General features: G+C 47.5%; 1 protein-coding gene and 1 pseudogene across 2 annotated transcripts in view; one reads left to right on the top strand and one right to left on the bottom strand.

Annotated features, from left to right (window-relative positions):
• Nucleotides 1–13,521, top strand: part of LOC308611512 (forkhead-associated domain-containing protein 1-like) — a gene marked incomplete at both ends in the record, with an annotated part of 60,047 nt that extends 46,526 nt beyond the window's left edge. The window contains one exon of the mRNA XM_081260255.1: nucleotides 13,472–13,521. Coding sequence (XP_081116381.1) covers nucleotides 13,472–13,521 — 50 coding nt within the window. The remainder of the gene's footprint in view (nucleotides 1–13,471) is intronic.
• LOC308611519 (centrosomal protein of 78 kDa-like) overlaps nucleotides 1–16,536 on the bottom strand; it is a 739,857-nt pseudogene that overhangs the window by 372,572 nt on the left and 350,749 nt on the right. The gene's annotated exons all lie outside the window — the stretch shown is intronic.

The following is a 16,536-nucleotide window of genomic DNA, read 5'->3' as shown; positions in this document are numbered from 1 at the left end:
GACACCCACAAATGTGTCCAGGCATTGCTAAATGTCCTGGAGGGGGTAGGGTGGCCAGAGTCAGCCACGGTTGAGAACCACTGGCCTAAAGGGAAGACAGACGAGACGGTGGCCAAAGAATGGCACAAGTGATGCATCATTTCAAAGGCAGTTGTGCTCTGAAGGGGTAGGAACACAGTCATAAAGAAAGCAGTTCACAGAGTCAGAATGGATTTAAAACCAACTCTCTTGGCATGGACATATATACACACACACGCTACCAAAGGTAAAATAGATAGCTAGTGGGAAGCAGCTGCATCGCACAGGGAGAGCAGGTTGGTGCTGTGTGTCTACCTAGAGGGGTGGGATAGGGAGGGTGGGAGGGAGATGCAAGAGGCAGGGGATATGGGGATATATGGATATGTATAGCTGATTCACTTTTTGATACAGCAGACATTAACACACCATTGTAAAGCAATTATACTCCAATAAAGATGTTAAAAAAATTAACTCTCTCAAATTATTCTTTGGTATGGTTCCAGTTCTTCCATTATTCTTTGGGTTATTCTTCTGGATGTAGAAAATCATAACGGAATGCCAAGAGAGTTTTTCTTCTTTTTTTTATTTCAGCCTCAAAATGGCCTTTCCAGCCCAGGGTCCATCATTGTCTCTGAGAAGTTAAGGAAAATGGATGTGGCTGACGCTTTAGATCTTAGTGAAAAGCTGGTAGGTATACCCAGCATCAGTCCCCTCCTGTCCAAACGTGCGTGCCCTGCAGATAGTTTAAACATCAACTCCACATACATGTTTAGTTGTTACAGTAGCTCCACGAGACCCATCTCCTATCCCAGCATGGGCTAGAAATTGCAGAGCCCAATTCCTTGGAAGACTGGGTAGTAAGAATGAATGTTTATGTCTGTTGTCATTCCCCCTCCCCACTTCCCCCCAATTCTCAAAAAGGCATAGTGTAAATGGATGCGGGGGAAAATGAAAGTCGTACTAAAAGCCCCAAATGCACTCATTTGCAAAGCATCTGTTTCTTCTCTGCAACTGCAGAAAATGAATGAAACAGAATTAGACGTTTGCCTCCTCAAAGTGGCCTCCAGCGGTCTTGGGCCAGGCCTCTTACCTGCGAAATGCTTTCTCGTAGTACATGGACATGAGCAAAACCCTCGGGACTTTGATGAACATCAAAGGTATGTCAGGTAACGTGTCCATGAAACACCTCTCCCCAAAAGAGAGGGAGAGAGTCTACCAGCTTCGACAAAGAGACCTCTACCTGGTGTTTGATAAGATCACCCTACTCAAGAACCAGCTGCAGAGAAAAGAAGAGCTTTTGCGACGATACGAGAAGGACATTGAACAGCTCATGTGTGGCCCATGTCTCCGGCCAAAGGCCCAGGCCTCCATTCTCCAGGCTAAACCTCGGTGCAGCTGCAGACCCGTAGGGACCAGGACAAGAGGACAGAGGCCTGGGTGTGGAGGGGGGCAGGCGGGATGGTGACTCAGGGCCTGATGGACCCAAGTCTCTGGGCAAGAAAGCAGCAGTTAAAGTACCCTACTGTTAAGGAATAAGGTGCACCTTTTATAAATGTGTCGGATGTTTCACCATGTGTGTGCTTTTCGTAATTCCATCCTATTTTCAGTGGTATCCGTTCCCCCACCCTCTCTGGGAAATTGGGAGGGGCTGGTAGCATAACCTGTGCCCCCTTCATGCTGCACGTCCACAGCCAATGGGCTATTTATTCTGCCCTCTAGTCCCCACATCTTCAGCCTTCCCCCCACTTGTAAGGAAACCGCGAAGCCAGGCATATATGGAAGTGTTCTGAGGATCTCCCAGGTCAGGAGCATTGGTGGTGAGTGAGAAAGCTGAGGAGAAAAGAGACTTTGTCTCTCCCGTGTGCTCAGGCAGAGCAAAGTGTCGGTTCAGATGTACCAGTCACAGGTGGCAAAGCTGAAGGACGACATCTCCAAAGAGGCCGAAGAAAAGGCGCTGCTGAAGGAGGCCCTGGCGCACATGGAAGAGCAGCTGCACCAGGAGAAGAGGGTCACCAGGGCGATCAGGCAGCAGAAGGTGAGAGGTCCCTGCTCGGAGCAGAGCCTCTGAGGCTGCCCCTCAGCTCCCTTTAGAAACAGCCAACTGAGGTCCCAGTGGGATCCAGGCAGCACAGAATGCATTCGCTCATTGCAAAGGAAGGTGGCAGAATAGCTTTAGCGTTAGGCAGACTTAGGTTTAGACTCTTGTTCTGCCATTTACTGTGTGGCTTCAGGCAGCTTTTTTTTTAACATCTTTATTGTAGTATAATTGCTTTACAGTGTGGTGTTCGTTTCTGCTGTATAACAAAGTGAATCAGCTATATGCATACGTATATCCTGACATCCCTCCCTCTTGTGTCTCCCTCCCACCCTCCTATTCCCACCCCTCTAGATGGTCGCAAAGCACGGAGCTGATCTCCCTGTGCCATGCGGCTGCTTCCCACTAGCTATCTGTTTTACCTTTGGTAGTGTATATATGTCAATGCCACTCTCTCACTTCGTCCCAGCTTACCCTTCCCCCTCCCCATGTCCTCAAGTCCATTCTCTACATCTGTGTCTTTATTCCTGGCATGCCCCTAGGTTCATCAGAACATTTTTTTTTTTAGATCTATATATATGTGTCAGCTTAGCCTCTCTGAGACTCATAGTCTAGCTTGCCTCTATTTTTTTAAACTTTCTTTTTTTTTAAGTTAATTTTTATTTTATATTGGAGTATAGTTGATTTACAGTGTTGTGTTAGTTTCAGGAGTACAGCAAAGTGATTCAGTTATACATACACATATATCTATTCTTTTTCAGATTCTTTTCCCATATAAGTTATTACAGAATATTGAGTAGAGTTCCCTGTGCTATACAGTAGGCCCTTGTTGATTATATATTTTATATATAATAGTGTGTATATGTTAATCCCAAACTCTTAATTTATCCCTCCCCACCACATTTCCACTTTGGTAACCATAAGTTTGTTTTCAAAGTCTTTGAGTCTGTTTCTGTTTTATAAATAAGCACATTTGTATCATTTTTTTTAGATTCCACATATAAGTGATATCATATGATACTTGTCTTTGTCTGACTTACTTCACATAGTATGATAGTCTCTAGGTCCATCCATGTTGCTGCAAATGGCATTACTTCATTCTTTTTTACGGCTGAGTAGTATTCCACTGTATATTTGTACCACATCTTCTTTATCCACTCCTCCATCGACATTTAGGCTGCTTCCATGTCCTGGCTGTTGTGAACAGTGCTTTCTGAGACTCATAGTCTAGCTCGTCTGTATTTTTTTAACTTTTGATAATTCGTGTATTTTATCTTGTTCTTTCTATCCAGATAACTATTTCTTCTACCAGTTTTATTGAGACATAATTGACACACAGCACTGTACTGAGCTTAAGGGTGTCCAGCATCATGATCTGACTTCCCTGCCTCCTGCAATGATGACCACAATCAGTTGAGTGAACAGCCCGAGTGTTTTTAAAGGCGGCGATTCTGATTTTCATTGCTCTGCCAGGTGCCAGGGATTCACCGAGGAATAAGCTCTCTGAGAATAAAGATTTGGGTTTGCTCTACTGAGTAGCCAGAATAGTACTCCAGTCTTTCTGACTTGTGGTTGTGTATTTGTATATGCATGCTTGTGTGTATGTGTGTACATGTGAGTATGAGCTGTGTGTTGGCATGTGTGTGTATTTGTATTTGTGTGTTTGTTGCCTGCATGAGCTCTAAGGAGGCCAAGGTCATAGAAGGGTGCCCTTCTCCTCACCCAGGAGGTGATGGTCAGATAGTTCCTTGCAGAAGCCTGCCCTCCATCCTGCAAACCTTCCAGGCAATAGGTTTCCAGACAGCAGGCTCTCTGGCTTAGAGCCCCAGAAATGAAAAGTGGCTGTCCTGCTCTGAGGGAGCCTGGATGTGGTGTTTCCAGTGCTCACTGCTCTGAATTAAACATCACAGGCCTTAATCTGTGTGTGACATGGGGTTGCCTCAGGCAGAGGATAGTTTCCTTTCACACCAAGCAATGCCAGGGAGAGCTGGGCCAGTGACAGAGTTGTGACTTTCCCTTTGATGTGCCCTCTGGAGAGCTCACCCCTCCCCAGGGTGCCCACCCTCGCCCCCAGGGCTTGGCAGACTAGGTCCCAAAGCAGAGACACCAGACCACAGAATGGGACAGAGAAGGGCCCCCAAAAAAGCCATTGTCATGTACTGAAAACCTGAGGATTTACATAATGAGGTTTCACATGCATTATTCCTGGGCTGCCTCATTCACACACAACGCAAGGGATATGCCAGCCTGTTTGGCGCTGGACATCCCTCAGCTGAGAAGGGTCTGAAATGGCCAAGCTGAACCTGTGTCAGGGTCCCCAGAAGAGCTACAACTAGTAGCTTTCAAATTCGTGGAATTCACAACTGGGGGAAAGACTTACCAAGGGACAGGCACCTGCTCCACACCGCACATGCTTCATCTCTCCCATCAACCCGCAAGGGATGCTGGCAAGTGTCAGCCCCTTAGAGAGAGGGGAAAGCTGACTTGACAGAGGGTACCCTTCCCTGGCTACTAAGTGGCAGAAACAGGATTCCCTCCCCACCTGCTGTCCTCCCCCACCCATGTTCACTTTTCCACACCCCCTCCTTCTGTGTCTCCCTTACTAGGGTGGCCCCCTTGGATACCTCGCACCATTGCTCCTGGGGGTTTCACTCCAAGACTCAGGTTTGCATTTCAGGCTTGTTGTTAATATGTTGTCAGAAATCCCTGTTTGTCGGGAAGAAAACAATAATCCATTTGAAAGTTTTGCTGGATCCTAAAGGGCACTTGTATACATCTGTCTTGGCATCCGTTCCTTCCAGGTAGTATATCTTCGTTGTCTTTAAGCAGAAAAGAACAGAAAGTAGAATTCCTCTTTCCTAAGTTTTACACTTAGTATTTTCACAAGGAGCCTTAGTTTTTTAGCCTCCTGTATAAAACTTTGAAACTCTTCACCCGTTCACAGAGGTGGCACGGTTGAAGCACTGAGATGAAATTACACATCTTAAGCTTCAGAATTGCCCCCCCCAAAAAAATGGAGTTTGTAGTTTTAATGTTTGACCATCTCTTCACCAAGCAGACCTTTCAAGAATCAAAAGTCCTATTTCCACACTAATATCTCTGGCTGTGAAAATGAGACTTGGTATAAGATGCTGGGCCTTCACAGCGAACTGGGCCTGTGGCTCTGTCCATGTGGCAGAGGGACGGGAACCGCTGCCCAGGCCGTGCTCACTCGAATCCACTTCCCACATCACTCGAGAAGCCGGCAGTGTCTCTCAGAGTTCAGAGGCCAGATTTGGAGTCAAACAAATAGGGGTCAAGCCCCACCACTGCCCCGAATGACCCTGAGTAAGTGGCTTGACCTCTGTATCCCAGGTTCCTCAACAAAAGCAACCAAAACTGTTAGCAAGGGGCCTACTGCGTGGGGCAGCGGGAGGGTTAAATGGCAAAATGCCTGCAGTGCCTGGCACATCACAAGCCCCGTTTCTAAGGGTGAAGAATAGGCAGCTCATGGATGGGTGGGGATTCCTCTATTTCTTTCAGGGAGCTTCCTGCCAGCTGACGCCTTCCCCGGTCCTCCCAAAGCCGCCAGCTCTTATGGGACGTGCTCTTCTCTTTGGTGAATACGACTAGGCCACGGCCAAGAAAGGACCCAGATACCTTTTGTGAATGGGCTAAGGCTGGGATTTTCGAGAGGGAATTTTTAAGTGCACAGAAGTTGCCACTTGGGAAGCACGCAAGCCCTTTCTTAGGGCTTGAAGTGTAAGAAAGGCTAAAGGGCACCAGCTGCTTCTGGCAGGAGAAGCCGCTCAGCTCTCCTGCCAATCAAATCTCCAGCCAATCAAGTCCTGGCTATGGGGCGTGACCACCGCTTTGTCTTGTGGTCTCAGCCAGGAAAAGCCCCTAACCTTCCCTCTGCTTAATTAGCTCAGATCCCTCTTCTTTAAGATGAGAATAAAAATGGCACCTAGCTCGTAGCCTTCCCAATGGGAGCTTGTATACAAAACCCTTAGTACATAGGACCACAAAGCATACATCGTCATTATCCTCACTATTCTCTTTAACTCACTATCTTCCAAGATTTCCTTGGGCCCAGGTATTCTTAAGATTCTGGCTTCTTCCGTGCCACTTGTGTGTTTTGTTTGTTTGTTTGTTTGTTTTTGCGGTACGCAGGCCTCTCACTGTTGTGGCCTCTCCCGTTGCGGAGCACATGCTCCGGACGCGCAGGCTCAGCGGCCATGGCTCACGGGCCAAGCTGCTCCGCGGCATGTGGCATCTTCCTGGACCGGGGCACGAACCCGCATCCCCTGCATCGGCAGGCGGACTCTCAAACACTGCGCCACCAGGGAAGCCCGAACTGTATATTTTTAAATGGTTAAGATGGTAAATGTTATGTATATTTTACCATAATTAAAAATTAAAAATGTGAATTATTGGGGGAAAAAAAGCCGTTGGGAACTTTGTAATGGATGGCTCAGTCTGTTAGCACTGGACCTACCATTCAATCTCAATATCGTTAAAAACAGGATGACCAGACATTATGTGCTCACTGTGTGATGCAGGATGGATCACACAGTACCGCCTATGAAGGCGTCTGGACAACAAAAAGACTTTGATCTCCTCAGACCTCTAGATCTAACTATTTGTTTACAGGAAACATGGGGAAAAGAGGAACAAGTTAACTGAAACCAAGAAGAAGTGATCAGCCAAATCCAGGATGTGAATGTTCTCCAGGACAAAAGACCCAGTTTCTCCAACAAATCAGTGGCTGGGGGATAAAAAAAGGTCAGGGGCGGGTGTTGCTGTTACAGAATTAAAGACATTTCAGAGACATAACAACCAAGTGTAATGTGTGGACATTGTCTGGATCCTGATTCTAACAAACCAACAGTAAAAAAGATATCTCTGAGAGAATCAAGGAAATGTGAGCATGGACTGAATATTAGATGATATTCAGGAATGATTATAAGTATTTTTAGCTGTGATCATGTCAAGGCGGGGATAATGTAAAGGAACAAAAAGTCCTTTCAGTTAGGATGTCTTTATGGGTGAAATGACACAACTTGCTTTAAATTAACCTAGAAAAAAACTCAAAAAGGAAGAAAAAAGAATGAGAGAACACTGGGAAAATGTTGAAGCTGGATGATGAATACATGGAGTTAATCGCAGGCTTTTCTAGTTTTGTGTGTGTTTCCAAAATCCCAGAATAAAAAACAATTTTTATGTAGGCAATCTCAAAGGAACATACAGACACACACACAAACAGAGTGAGCTACAGCCAAAGCATAAGCAAATGAGGAAGCCATTTGCCTTTAGTAAGTGCAGGAAAAGGGAGATTAAGCCTTGGGCCTTGAAAAATGAGCTCACCAAGTCTAAGATGCCTGTATTAAGCTGGCACCCTCAAAGATGCTCCACACCCTGGCAAGAGGAGGGCTTAAAAACTTTTTTTTTCTGGACTTTCAGAAAGGGGAGCCTATGAAAACCTGTAGTTTTCAATGTGGCTCTGGAGGGGAAAACTAATAATGGCCACAATACTGATGATGATGATGATCACCCTGAAGGTTTGTAACCACGTGGGTCTGGGGCTCAAGTTTATACTCCATGTATTCAGTGGGAAAACTCCCAAGTTGAGGAAATAAATGTCAGTGTTCAGAGGTTATTAGCATCCCTGGCATCCAGCTGAAACAAACAAAAAAGACTTCCGAGAGCAAAGCAGCCAGGAATCAGACCCCTCAGGATTCCCACAGATTAAGTTCAATCAAGAATGAGATCACAGTCAAATTACTAAACATCCAAGCAATAAGTCAGTATGAGCCAGAGTAAGCAGACACAACAAACAAGACATTGAGACACCACCCCTCTGCCACTCCCACCCAAAGACTTCAGATGTTGGAATTATCAGATAACAGATTCTAAAATCACTATGTATTCAATATTTTTTTTAAAGAAGGCTTTTAAAATGAGCAAGGAATGAGACTATCAAAAATGGCCAGGCATTTGTCCTCAGGAGTTTGTGGGAGCACAGGAGAGCTATTTGACCCCTGTACATTTGGCTCTTCCATTCTGGTGGGAAAAACAGATTTCTTTACAGAATCAAATTATGCTGGCAATAAAAATTCAAGTGCTTCCAGGAGCCAGAGAGGAAATATGAGCAGTGCATTGGGCAGGCAGAACATAGGCTGTATCTAAAGAGGGAGCCTCTTCTCAGCCCCAGCAGATTGTTGATCTATATACAAGAAGAGAGTCCAGGTATTGCCAGATATTCCCATTTTCCCAAAAAAAGGCATAAATCCAGATGTCAATGAGCTGTACATGTTGGCTACTGTGGTAGACATCTGGTTTTTGTCACCTAATAGCAATTGACCTCTCTTCTAAAATATTATGGGGTTATGATCCCCCTTTGGGGACAACACCTTTCTCCTAGTCTCAGTCCAGTTTCTCAGAGATGGTGTTGATTCCACCTCTGGCTGCAGGGCTGGGCATGTGGCTCAAGCTCAGCCAATCAGAGCAGTCTCCTGGGCCACAATAATTGGCTCAGGAATGGGCTTGTGACCCACCCAGAGAAAATGAGAAACAGTGAGGCCATCGAGGGAAGCTTAGGAAAAAGACTCTTATCCTTCCCTATGGAATTCAAAGCTGAGAAGATGTAAGGGCTGGAGCTTCGGCCGCCTTTTTGTGACCATTATACAGAGATTCTGTCTAAGGATGGATCCACATGGTTCAAAGAATCCCTGAGAGCTGGAGAGAGGCCAAGGCCTCATGAAATCATCTGAGCCTGAACCCAGAGGTTCCCTCTAGACTTTTCATTTTTGGTAACCAGTGAATTTGAATTCATGCTGAAGACAATTTGAATAGGTTTCTCTGTCACTCCACAGAAAGAGGCCTCTCCCTTCAGCAACTAATTAAAAGTCTTAACACACTGGGAAAGCCAAACAAACATATCTGAGGGCTGACCATGGACCTTCAGTCTGCGGTCTCAGCACCTGGCCACCCCTCTCCTTCTGTACTCCTTTCCCTAACTTCTCTGATGACTCATCTTCTAGCCTCCATTCCCACTGCTCCTTCCTTGGACAATCCTCTTCTCTCACTGCTCTGCCTCCGGAAATCCTACTGTTCCCTCAAAACTCAAGTCAAATGGTTCCTTTTTTCTTAGCGCTTTCCTGACAACCCCACCCTAAGCCCTACCCGAGGCAGAAGAAGATACCTCTTGCTCCATCCCCAGGCCCCTCTGATCCCCCCGATGAACACTCAGCCCTTCTGCTGAGGATCCTAATTACGCAGCCACGTTCCTGTCTCCCCTGCTTCTTGACTGTGATCCAAATTCAGACCCAGATTAGAAGGGATGATATTTGAGGCTTAAGTTTCAAAAAACAATCAGTTCTTAGGAGAAGTCAGAAAACATGGTGAAAGATGAGGATTTGGGTCAGGGATTCGAAAGAAAAGAACAGTTGTTCCGTGGAAAAGAGAGGGTCTATGTGGAGTGCAGTGAGGAAGGAGGAAACACTGGACATATTTAGACCAAACGAAATGATTCAGAGGAAACCTGAGAAGAAATGTCTAGAGAGGCATGAGGTTGATCTGACTGGAAAGGAATATAAAAAATGTGTGACAGGAATGACCCAAAACAACAACAACAAAATGCCCAAAATAGGTGCACTGTTCACATGAGAAAAGAATGCAGACAACAGGAAGACGCTGAGCAACCTCCAGAAAACAAGAGAGAAGGTGACAAAGGATGAGGTCATCTCAAACCAGATAAACTGGGAGGCTTTCTATTCATTGAAAGGGGTTTTTCAAAAGCTAACGCTCATGTTGGCTTGCCCCTGACGGAAACTCAGGGCACCGAGGCCTTCTGGAATTTTCTGTTCAACAGACAGACACAGGGAGGGTCCCAGGAGGCCAGGCAGTGGCTAGATGTACCAAAAGAACTACCATGGGTCAAAGGTCAAAACAAGCAAGGTGTCAGTTTATGAGCCACCCCAGGCAAGCACTGTCTCGCTTTTTACTTCTAAGGACCATGGGACCTTTGTCCACAATTCCCATGCCTCCAACCCTGGGACCAGTTCTTTCTTCATGTGATAAAATACCTAAGTCGGACAGTAGCCAATCATAGCGGCCTTTAACCTTTGTTGGGGACATACCTGGTTGAGGCTCTGAGCCCTCTTCCCAGAAAAATGCACACAGCCTCAGACACAACAAAGTTTCCTTCCCGTTTAAGCAGCTTATACCCTCCCTGGGGCCCATCTCTTGAACAATATTTCCTAAACTCATTCACTTAATCAAAAAAACATTTATTGAGTGCCAGCTACCTGGTACCTGCCAGGTACTGCTGCCGGGTACTGCTCCAGACACCAAGGATACAGGGATCCTCGCCTCATGGAGTGGACCTTCCAGTTTGTATTTGAGCCCTCAAATGATCAGAATGTCTGGCGAAGCGGCCCGGGAATTCAGTGATTCTGACATGGGGCCAGAATTAGGACCTGTCGTCCCAAAGAGCCCCAGCTCAAACACCCCTTCTGTAAAGAGAGAGGGGAGGAGTGTATTGAAAGCATGTGCTCTAACTGGGAAGCTCATAGCCTGCTGAGGGAGTGTAGAGGGTACCTGCACTTTGGAAAAATGTTTGGCAGAATCTCATAAAGCCGGATGTATGTGTGACCCAGAAATTCTACTCCTAGATATATACCCAAGAGATATGTGCACATGTGCAGACCAAAAGGCATACACAACGGCCCCCAATTATCCCTGGTGTTCACACCTCTGTGTCCCCTCCCCTTGAGAGTAGGCAGGACTGTACCTTATTTCTAATCAGTAGATGCTGCAAAGGTGATGGGCATGTCATTTCTGTGATTATGTTACAGAAGATTGTAACTTCCATCTTGCCTGGAGACCCTCTCTATGGACTGTCACTGGCTTTGATGAAGCAAGCCACCTTATGGAGAGGCCCACATGGCAAGAAACAGTGCAGGATCTCTGGCTAACAGCCAGCAAGGCGGTGAGGTCCTCAGACTAACTAACAACCCTCAGGGAACTGTATCCTGCCAACCACCACATGAACTGGAAAGAGGATCCTTCCCCAGCTGAGCCTCAGATGAGACCCCAGCCCTGGCCACCTCCCTCATTGCAGCCTGGGAGAGACCCTGAGCAGAGAACCCAGCTAAGCAGAGCCCAGATTCGTGACCCACAGAAATTGTGACATAAGTGTGTGTTTTTTGGATCCGTTAAGTTTGCCATAATTTGTTCTGCAGGAATAGATAACAGAGTGTAATGCAATGTAGCAGTGAGAATGAATGAACCACAGCTACATCAGACAACGTGGTCGAACCTCACATACTTGAGTGAAAGAAACCAGGCAGCAAATGGAATCTGTAAGATTCCATTTCCATGAAGCTCAAAACCAAGCAGAATTAATCTATGATTGGAAGTCAGACAAGCGGGAGGGGGTAACAAGAATGAGCACAGGGAGTCTTCTCGGAGGGGAGGGGGTGGGTGGTGATGTTCTGCTTCTTGTTCTGGGTTCTGGTTAGGGTGGGTGCATACACTTTGTGAAAATTCGTCAAGTGTACGCTTATCAGTTGTGCTCTTTTCGAGATGTATATTATGTTTTGAAAACAAAACTTTACAAAAAAGAAAATATGCTGGAGTCCAACAGCTAGGGTTCGAATCTTGGACCTATCACTTACAAGATTTGTAACTGGGCAAGTTACTTGACTTTTCTGAGCCCGCTTCTGTGAAATGGGTTGGGCCAAGAATTAAATAAAACAGTGCATGGCATAGCGGCTGGTACCTAACAAGCCTCAGTAAATATTAGCTAGTTTGGTTAACCTCATTCATAGTGGTTCATTGTTAATCCCCCCAAAAAAAGTAGTGGAGGTTGATTTGCCTGGATGCCTGCAAGTTGAATATATGGAGTTCTCTTGCACGTGCCACGCCACAGAGACCAGCTGGATTCTCAGAATCCCTCTAGCAGCAATCAGGGGAGCTCAGCCTGCCTCTGACACCCACACCCAGAAATGTCCCTGGGCAACAAGCAAGATGATATGCGAGTGTTCAGAGGTCAACTTTGTCTGGGTTGGGACTGAGACGATGCAAATCAAAGCTCTCCCCAGGATGGCTGTGATCGGGTTGAGATGGTGCTGTCCTCCCACATCATCAAGAAAACAACAAAAACAAGCAAACAGACAGACAGCAACGCGGACATTCACAGAAGGAGTCTGTGGTACCGGGCACAGTTTACTACTTCACACATATTAACCCATGTGGTCTTTACAGTCAATGTTGCTATTACCTCCATTTTACAGGTGAGAGAAGTGAGGTACAGACAGAATAAAACAAACAAACAAATGAAACCAGGCCGATCAGAGGTGGGATCAGCAGCCTTCATCTGCAGCTTTCAAACAGAACATACAGACTGACCTCCCTGGCAAAGCTTTTTTTCTGTTTTTTTGTTTGTTTTTTTTAGAGACAGTGGTTTTTTGGTTTTGTTTTAATTTTTTAAATTAATTAATTAATTAATTTTTGGCTGTGTTGGGTCTTCGTTTCTGTGCGAGGGCTTTCTCCAGGTGTGGCAAGTGGGGGTCATTCTTCATCGCGGTGCACAGGCCTCTCACTATCGCGGCCTCTCTTGTTGCAGAGCACAAGCTCCAGACGCGCAGGCTCAGTAGTTGTGGCTCACGGGCGTAGTTGCTCCGCGGCATGTGGGATCCTCCCAGACAAGGGCTCGAACCCACGTTCCCTGCATTGGCAGGCAGACTCCCAACCACTGCGCCACCAGGGAGGCCCCCTGGCAGATCTATGATTTGCAAGAGATGAATGTCCCAACCAGCCTTGTCTGTATCTGAGAAAACACCTGGGTGACTTCTCATTTTCTGACAGGGGAAAGGGGTGAGCACGGCCGCAGAAGGCCTCAGTGACCAGCTGTGATTTTGTGGTTTGAATTTATTTTTGTGAACCTGTGTGTGTGTGTGTGTGTGTGTGTGTGTATAAAAACCTGCATTTCCTTAGCCCATAGCGTCAGGTTAGTAATGGACTGTGGAGCCTCCAGTGGCCCTTTGCTCTCCCATCTGACACCTACTCAACAGCTTAGCTACTTCCTGATCTTCGAGCGCTCTCTCTCTCTTTTACTCCCCCTTTCTTCTGTTCCAGCTCTTTCCCTGGCTCTCTCTTACCCCTTAAAGGCTGGGCAAGCTCCCTACCTCTTCCAGGCGGGAGGCCAGCATTCATTTCCTGTTGGAATGCAGGGGACAACAAGCAGATCTGGGGAGGGGGCACAGTGGATGGGCTCTCCCGGTCAAGGACAGCCCAGGGAAGGTAACTGCGGCCCAATGAGATTTTATGGGGCAGAGGTCCTGCAGGAAAGAAGCCCAGTGGGTGGCAGGAGAGGTCCCTGGCAAGCCCCAGCTACCCCCTCCTGGCCTCAGCTCCCTCCCCCTCTTGCTGCAGGCACTGCCCAAACCTCAGGACAGCCGGAAGCCCAGATTGTTCAGGGCTGAGGGAAAGCAGGTGGTGAGCATGGGTGTCTCGTGGCTGTGACATCTGTCACCTGTGGTCCCCGGGGAAAATACCTTCCCATCACAGTCATCTAGATTCAAATCCTGTTCTGGCTGTGTCACCTTGGTCACACACCTCCATGGCTCTTGAGCCCTATTTTCCTGTTCCAGTGGGAGTGACGTGATAGAAATAACACCCGTCACGACACTTTTGGGCGCTTCTCTGCAGAGCTCCGAGGTCCAGGTGTTTCACACACACCTACTGCCCCAGGTTATGGTGAGGATTAAATGAGATGATCCACAGGAAGGACTGGGACAGAGCCCTGCGGGTGGCAAGCCCGGAGTTAACATCACTCGCTCCAGTATTAGGAGGACAGCTGGGAATGACAAAGCTGGGACCTGGACCCAGGCCTTTCAGACACCAGCATCCTGATGTTGATGGAGATACAGTACAGCCTTGGTAGCCACCCAGAGCTCAAGAAGATTGATTGATTACAGGCATCACCAAGGAGCCCATATAAACTAGAAATCTCTTTTTTTTTTTGGCCATGCCTTGTGGCTTGCGGGATCTTAATTTCCCCACCAGGGATTGAACCCGGGCCATGGCAGTGAAAGCACCAAGTCCGAACCAGTGGACCGCCAGGGAATTCCCCAGGTGCAGTATTTTGAACACCCCATCATCGCAAAGTACAACTCTCACTCAGCCCAGGACATGCTATGATAAAGCCATGAGTTATTGGGGTATTTTAGTTTCTGTTTTTGAAATTTAAGTGGATGACATGGAACTGGGTTTTAAGACTTTCACACACCCTTTGAGATGACTGTGGCATCCTGTGGGGAGCGGCAGGATCCAATCAAGATTTGGCAATTTCTGCTCCAGTGAGCCTGAATGTCAGCTTTGTTCTCCGTTTAGTATTTCCTCATCCAGAGATGGACTAATGGCAACATATGCTCTCCCAAGCCTATCAGGGGGCCAAGGGCGGCTCTGACTCCAGGCTGGCCTGCATGGGCTCCGTAGGGTCTGGCTGGCAATGAGCAGGGTTGCGTTCTGTGCTCATGTTGATGACATTGAAGACAAGCATGGAGATAGGGGTGGGGCTGGCGAGGGCCAAGGCTACAGAAGCCTAGGTCCTGGGGTAAGGACAGTTCAGCTCAGCAGCTCAAGAGTAGGAGGCAAGGCTGTGGGCGGGTGGCAAGGGCTGCCCCTGTTCATTCACTTATTCGTTCATTCAGGCACTGTTCTAGGTACTGGTCATACAGCAGTGAACAAAAGAGAAAAAAATCCCTGCCCTCATGGAGCTTAAGTTGGGGGCAGGGGGGAGTTGGGAGTGGGGAGACTGACAACAAATAAGAGAAGGAAACTAAATAAATAGCATGTTAGAGGAGTGGTAAGATGAAGGGAAGAGCAATAGAGTGAGGTGTTTGTTTTGTTATTCATGTTTTTGGGGGGGTGTTTTTTGTTTTATTTTGTTTTTTTGGGTGGCATCATGGGGCTTGCAGGATCGACCAGGGATCGAGCCGGGCAGTGAAAGCACTGATTCCTAAACACTGGACCGCCAGGGAATTCCAAGACCCTTTTAAATAGGGTGATATTTGAGTAAAAATCTGAAGGAGCTGAAGGAGATCCCTGGGGGAAGTGCCTGGTAGGGAGAAGAAACAGTAACTGCAAAGGCCCTGAGGCAGAAATGTGCCTGGAGAGTTGAGCCTGACCCTCTCTGTTCCTCTGAAGTTACCACTCAGGGCCCCGGCCTCTGTGGTCACTCCTCATACATTCCTAAGGTCTTTCTGGTCGAAGGGAACTAACCCAGGCACAACCTTCCAGGCTGACTGAGGGCCTGGAAGAGATTTCTAGGGACAAGTGCTGGGAGGGCTCTGCGATTCAACTGCAGGGTTGAAAAAGTCCTGAGGTTTTGCCAAGCTTTTAACAAATGCACAAGGAATTTGAAAGAATGCAACAAATTCATTCCTGGACCATGCTCCAGAGTTGCCTAATCAGAATCTCTGAGGTCTGTGCCAGGGAATGTGCATTTCTAAGAGCCTCTAAGCATGTGGGAGCATCTTTACCATATATTCCATCCCATATCTATTTCCATGATTTTTCTCTCTTATATCATCTTCTAATTGGCTAGAGTGGAGTCTTCCATCTTTCATCTTTCTCAGATGAATATTTTGAGTTTGTCTTGGGGCACCTTGTCCGTCATTGCCTGCCAGGGAAATGAGGCATTCTGTAGGTAGTCAGCGGGGCTGTTCTGCTCCCAGACAGAAGGGGCTGATTTGAAAAAGGTGACATGGGGTGAGGGGAGATAGTTGGCATTTGCATGTCTTCTCCACACGCTCCATCCCCCCAGCCCCGTGCCCATGGGGAGTGCGGGGGGGTTTCTTAAGGATCTGATCCAGGTCAACACTGGGGCCACCGTCTGACCTTGTAGGGACTCAGGTGATGTTTGTAGAAGTAAAGAACACATGAATGAATAAACACGAGTTTTGACAGGGAAGGACAGGAACAGTAAGGCTGTGGGCTTGTAAATACCCTTTTCCTAGCACGTGGGAGAATCTTCCATTCTTTCAGAAGTGTTCCTTCCACCCCATCCATCTCCCATCTCCACCCCCACCCCCAGAAGTGATGGTCCCCCCCAGCTTACTCTGTTTTCTCCTCCACAACAGAGAGAACTAGAGTTTCGGGTGGGACGGGGGGTACTAACCTCCAAGCTTCTCGTGGTTCAGCTCCATTACCCTCCCACGCCTGACCACCCCCTCCTCAACGCACCGAACCTAGAGCTAAGGTCAGTAGGAAGGATTCTTGAGTCTGCTCCTTCCCCGCTGTAAGACTTGGAGCTACTTCTGTGAACACTGAGCCTGTTTCTCCATCCTCTAGCGGGCAGGTCGGGGAGGGCTCGCAGCGCTGCAGCGGGCTGTAATTGGCCGGGTGCTCCCAGCGCACCTCCCCCTCATCCTTGGGCGCCGCGCACGCCACGCCCCTCCCCAGCTCGGCCGTCAGAATGGCGTTGCCGTGGCGAC

This window comes from Mesoplodon bidens (genome assembly GCF_964165515.1).
Source record: "Mesoplodon bidens genome assembly, contig: HAP1_SCAFFOLD_120, whole genome shotgun sequence".
In the NCBI taxonomy this organism is placed as follows: domain Eukaryota; kingdom Metazoa; phylum Chordata; class Mammalia; order Artiodactyla; family Ziphiidae; genus Mesoplodon; species Mesoplodon bidens.
The sequence above is the reverse complement of the archived record's forward strand: the minus strand, read 5'-3'. Positions and strand labels throughout refer to the sequence as shown.